The sequence below is a fragment of the Dasypus novemcinctus genome, chromosome 9 (genome assembly GCF_030445035.2).
Source record: "Dasypus novemcinctus isolate mDasNov1 chromosome 9, mDasNov1.1.hap2, whole genome shotgun sequence".
Classification (NCBI taxonomy): Eukaryota; Metazoa; Chordata; class Mammalia; order Cingulata; family Dasypodidae; genus Dasypus; species Dasypus novemcinctus.
Genome location: NC_080681.1, coordinates 106,586,145 through 106,592,144, shown reverse-complemented (window position 1 = coordinate 106,592,144; position 6,000 = coordinate 106,586,145). Strand labels below are relative to the sequence as shown.

The window sequence follows — 6,000 nt, the reverse complement described above, 5'->3', positions numbered from 1 at the left end:
TGTCGATATTAATAACTTCTTTTATTCTGGAAAAGCAAATGAAAGTCATATTCATATAAACACTGACATAACAAAGTATGGGGGAGAGGGTAAGGGAGAAGGAAACAAAACCTCTACAAATCCTGCTAATACTGTCTCACCAAACAAGACCATAATGCTTTTTCCCATATTCAATCACTTATAAAATAAACCACAAATAAAATCTTCTCTGGAAGATACTTTGCTCCTCTTTGAGACGGCAGGGAAAAGGGACCGGAAGTTGGGGTAGGAGGCTTTTATTCTTTTGGCAGATCCTCTCAGTCATTATAGATATTGCTGCATTGTTAATAAAAAATATATGCTTCTCTGTAAAGCATTAAAAAAAAAATTCCATGGATGAGATGGCTGAGGCCTCAGCTCAAGTATCTCCAAATACATTGTTGTCCATTTCTTGACCTTTCCTTGTGTTATTTCTTGGTTGTTTTTCGGATCAATGCCATTCTCTGAAAAGAGGAAAAAGGAAAAGAAAAAAGCCAGTTATATGGGTTAGAGTCAGGAGCCTGAAGTCTGGGACATCCATGTGTGGCTAGCAGGTAGTATGGTCTACGCTACAAGCTGGAGCCTTCAGGACCTGAGGTCATGGGGCAGCTCAGGGGCTCCTTCAAACCTGAAAGCAATTTGCAGGGCCCCAAGAGATGTTTACATGGGCAATGGACTCTTTTCATTGATCAAGATACCCAAATGGCTATCAGCTAGCAGAAGAGCAAAAAGGCAGGAGAGGGTGACAGCCTTTGGTTTTGGGGGCTTGAGGGGAGAGACCATTAATACACGTGTTTCCTAGGCTCCCCCAATCCCAATTTTTCCTTTCTTGGATGGTAAAGAAAATAGGGAAAGAGGCTCTATTTCAAACCCACTGCCATACATGAAGGGAGCTGACATTTCACACCTGATGGCCCATAGCAAAAAAACTGAAGACTAACAACTGCCACCATAACCCACCAGAGAAACATTCAGATCGTAGGCTTCAAGTTTTACTATTACCAGCCACTGGTCAAATTACTATCTTGCTTTGCTCACTCTTTTTGGCCAAGAAATTGCCCCAATATTATGATATTTGTTGGCTAAATAAATAGGACTGAAAAGAGAGCAGAATCAAAGTGACAGACAATTGTCTAGAGGGACTCCCTTCTAGTCCTATGATTCAGGCTACTGGCAGGTTCCTTTGTAGGGCTTCCTCTATAAACTCTGTCAACATACCCACTCAAGATACCAGGCCACACAAAAGCAAGGGACACTCACCTAGGATGGCCCAGGTAAAAAAAGGGTTTAAAAAAGGGTCACTTTTCAAACCAGAGTAGTAAATTAAATTAAGACAGAAAAGACAGCTTGCTTCACAGCATACTGACCTCTAAGGACCTTGTTAAGAGAGGCAGCACAAAGGTTGTCCTGGGAGAGAAGGCCATGATATCTGGAGGAACAGCCTAGGTGCTACCTCCCAGCACAAGTACAGGACATTTCTGTTTTCCTTAACCTACCGTCTATTCACAGCGTCATACAGGGTGTTCAAATCAGCAACAATGAAGGAAGATTTTATTAGGGAGGTGTGGAGGGAATGGGCTCCATACATATAGAAGAACCTAGAATCAGCTTTAAATGAGGTCCCTCTCATTTAAAGGTTGAGAGGTTAAAACAGACCCTACATGGGAATGGCACAGCACCAAGGAAATATCTGATTGACTCCCATGGTCCTCTACTGCCTCTTGCCCTCTATGATCTTTGGTCAGAAGTCTGCTATATGCAATTGATGAGCATCCCTAGAGAATGAGCATTCTCTTCTGAGATATAGCTCAAGGGATCAGCCTTGGCTGTACCTGAGGCTCTGGTGGCTCCTCACCTGTTTGTGAGCTTCTGTGGTGCAAGCCTTTTTGTAGGGTCGGATTTCTTCAGAGCCAAATCCTGGGATCCACATGTTCCACTGGCGCTCTGCAAGGAAGAAGCCAACACAGAGATAAGGGGACCAGGAAGGCAGGGTCAGGAATTCAACTTGAGCTTCTTGAAAAGAAGTGGTAAATTCGTCAAAGCTGAGTGCTGAGCCCTAAGGTTTTCATGTGGTCCATCTATTCCACAGGAAATTAAAGTTATTTCTTTCTTCAATTGTCCTACTTTTATGCTCAAAATAACCCGACTCGGGAGGCCGACTTGGCCCAATGGATAGGGTCCGTGGTTCAATCCCTGGGCCTCCCTGACCCGTGTGGAGCTGGCCCATGTGCAGTGCTGATGCGTGCAAGGAGCGCCCTGCCACACAGGGGTGTCCCCCACGTAGGGGAGCCCCATGCGCAAGGAGTGCGCCCCATAAGGAGAGTCGCCCAGCTCGATAGAGGGTACAGCCTGCTGAAGAAGGCGCCACACACACGGAGAGGTGACACAACAAGATGATGGAACAAAAACAGAAACACAGATTCCTGGTGCCGCTGATAAGGATAGAAGCGGTCAAAGAACACACAGCGAATGGACACAGACAGCAGACAACTGGGGGTGGGGGGGAAGGGGAGAGAAATAAATAAAAAATAAATCTTAAAAAAAAAAAACCCTACTCAAACCCAAAGCAAGACTAGGAACAGAAAGGCATTTCTAGTATTCTGGAGTTAAGAGCTAAGTCTCAGCTCTGCTGCTTTTCAGTTTCTTCATCTTTCAAACGGTAGTAACAACAGTATTTACCTCCCAGGGTGGTTGAGTGAATTCAGTGACATAATGTGTATAATGTGTTTAGCGTAGGGCCTGAGATCAATATATAGAAGGAAATAGATATAGGTATGCCCACACCACAACTCCATGTCCTTGTGCCACTAGATACTATTACCCCTCTAAGACAGTCACTAGAAGTCACAGGTTAGGGATAGTGTTGAAAGAATGATTTATGTACAACATTGTGATCATACTAAAAGCCATTTATTACACCCTTTGTATAGAATATATGGTATGTGAATATAGTTCAATAAAATGCTTAACAAACAAATAAATAACTGTCCAAGAATAGCCAGAAACAGCAGATATGTACAGTATGGGAAACATAGAGAAATCGATAGTTGAGAAATTAATTTTCTTGCTTATGTTTATTTATTATTACTGGAATAATGAAAATGCTCTAATAATGATTGAAGTGATGAATGCACAACTATGTGATTTGACAAATACCATCGATTGTGTACTTTGGGTGAACTGTAGGCTTTATTAATATGAATCAATAAAAGTGATTAGTTAAAAAAAAAAGAAAGACTATTTAGATTGAGCTCTAGAATTTGATATAAAGCTTTCCTCCAAAATTTATCTGGAAACAACCAAAAAAACTAATTTAGCTTGAACTGGTTCAAGATGTGCTTTTGGGAAAAAATGTCCCAAATCTTCTACTAATAAATTTGTTGTCAGTACTTGAAAGCGACACTGAGATTATTCTCTGGGAATTAAACTTTACAATGAACACAAAGTGGGTCAGAATATGGATACGTAAAGTCGCTCTGAAGACACAGAGTTGCTACCACACCTACTGTATGAATGTATGTATATTTAAGTAAGTGTATCTGTATATTTTATATATACATGTGTGTATATATATGTGTGTTTTATATAATATTAATATAATAATGACAATCATTTAGTGAATCAAATGCTTATTAAATGCTTGGTGCAAAGCAGTAGTATGCAAAACATTATTTGTACATTATCTCAATTAAATTTAACATTTCTAATGAAAGACTCTGTCGAGCCAAAAGGGAAATTATTCAGTCATGCAAGTGTAGAAAACTGGGAAAAGCAAACATTGTAGTATCCATCCCAGTCCAGTCAAAGAGAGAGGTGTCCAGAATTTACAGTCCTACTGGCAAGGCCATCCTTGTTGGAGGGGCATGGGCGAGGGTGTACGCACCAGACCTAGATGAGCAGAAGTCATTTTATACAGGTTCCCTAATTCCCCATTTTCTGATCTCACGCCCTCTAAGCAATCTTCTGATTATGATTTAGCTTCCACTGGGCCCACGACAGAAACTTTTCTGGTCATGCAGGCTTTTGAGTATTCAAGTTTCTCTCTTGCTCTTTTTTATAAGTATTTCTTACCCTTAATAATTGGCTTTCTGGTTTTATTCTCAATAACTAAAGCATAAAATAGGAAAACTAAACTCTCAAAGTAATATAATCCATTGTGGTGGTTTTAAACCATGCCTGCAAATTCTTTGACATCCCTCCCATCAAGAGGTGGTACTTATGTTCTTTTCTCTCCTTGAAACAGAATAAATTTTTGTGACTGCCTCATGGAACAGAATTCAGCAAAAGTGACGCTATGACATCAGAAGCTAAGTTAGAAAAGGCTATGCAGCTTCTGCCAGGTGCTCATAGGAGACTCATTCTGGTAGCCTTTAAACACCATGTAATTAGTTTAGCTACTTTGGGGCTGCCATTAAGACCATGTGGTGGTGGCCGAGTGGTTAGGGCGTCCATCTACCACATGGGAGGTCCACGGTTCAAACCCTGGGCCTCCTTGACCCATGTGGAGCTGGCCCATGTGCAGTGCTGATGAGTGCAAGGAGTGCCATGCTACACAGGGGTGTCCCCCACGTAGGGGAGCCCCACACGCAAGGAGTGCACCCCATAAGGAGAGCCGCCCAGCGCAAAAGAAAGTGCAGCCTGCCCAGGAATGGTGCTGCACACACGGAGAATTGACACAACAAGATGACGCAACAAAAAGAAACACAGATTCCCGTGCTGCTGACAACAACAGAAGCGGACAAAGAAGATGCAGCAAATAGACACAGAGAACAGACAACCGGGGTGGGGGGTGGGGTCAGGGGAGAGAAATAAATAAATAAATAAATCTTAAAAAAAAAAAAAAAAGACCGTGTGGTGATAACACAAAGAGAGGGAGAGTGGAAGATAACTATGGAGTCCCCAGTTGTTTGTTCAGTCCAGATATGACACATGGAAGTGAAGTCTGCCTGCCTTCAAGATGATCTCAGACCATGTCACCACCTAATTTAAACACATATTTAAACACTGATTCATGAGCAAAATAAATGACTGCCATTGTTTTTTTGTTTTTTTTAATATGCCAAACATTCAATAGTAGTGAGAAAAAAAACTTGAGGGTGGGTAAGAAATGGGAATTTTTACCTTCTCATGACTGTAATTGTTTTTTGTTTTTTTTTTTAAAGATTTATTTATTTATTTAATCCCCCCCCCCCTCCCCTGGTTGTCTGTTCTTGGTGTCTATTTTCTGCGTCTTGTTTCTTTGTCCGCTTCTGTTGTCAGCGGCACGGGAAGTGTGGGCGGCGCCATTCCTGGGCAGGCTGCTCTTTCTTTCCACGCTGGGCGGCTCTCCTCACGGGCGCACTCCTTGCGCGTGGGGCTCCCCCAGGCGGGGGACACCCTTGCGTGGCACAGCACTCCTTGCGCGCATGAGCGCTGCGCATGGCCAGCTCCACACGGATCAAGGAGGCCCGGGGTTTGAACCGCGGACCTCCCATATGGTAGACGGACGCCCTAACCACTGGGCCAAAGTCCGTTTCCCTGTAATTGTTTCGTGTTTTTTAAACTGCATTTTGTGTTTGTTTTTATCTTTTTTTAAAGATATGTAAGTCACACAATATTTTTTAAAGATTTATTTATTTATTTATTCCTCCCTTCCCTTCTTCCCCCTCCTTGCTGTTTTTGCTGTCTGTATCCATTTGCTGTGTGATCTGCTGTATCTATTTCTCTTTTGGCCTCTTCTCATTTTTTCTCCTCTATGATTCACTGGTATTCGATTCTGGGGACCTCTGATGTGGAGAGAGGTTCCCTGTCACTCACTCCACTTCAGTTTCTGGTTTTTGCTGTGCTTCACCTTGACTCTCCCCTTTGTCTCTCTCTTGTTGCATCGTCATCTTGCTGTTAGACTCATTTGAGCAGGCACTTACTTTGCCACACAGGCCCTAGCTTGCCACGCAGGCACTGGCTTGCCACACGGGCACTGGCTCACCGCAGAGGCATGCTTTC

General features: G+C 42.7%; 1 protein-coding gene across 1 annotated transcript in view; it reads right to left on the bottom strand.

The window, feature by feature from the left end:
* Positions 1 to 6,000, bottom strand: part of TAF12 (TATA-box binding protein associated factor 12) — a 50,849-nt gene continuing 44,849 nt past the window's right edge. Inside the window, exons 6-7 of the mRNA XM_058304785.2 lie at positions 1,874 to 1,962; positions 1 to 482 (exon numbers count right to left, since the gene is read on the bottom strand). Of these exons, the coding sequence (XP_058160768.1) occupies positions 447 to 482; positions 1,874 to 1,962 (125 nt within the window). The 3' untranslated portion in view covers positions 1 to 446. The remainder of the gene's footprint in view (positions 483 to 1,873; positions 1,963 to 6,000) is intronic.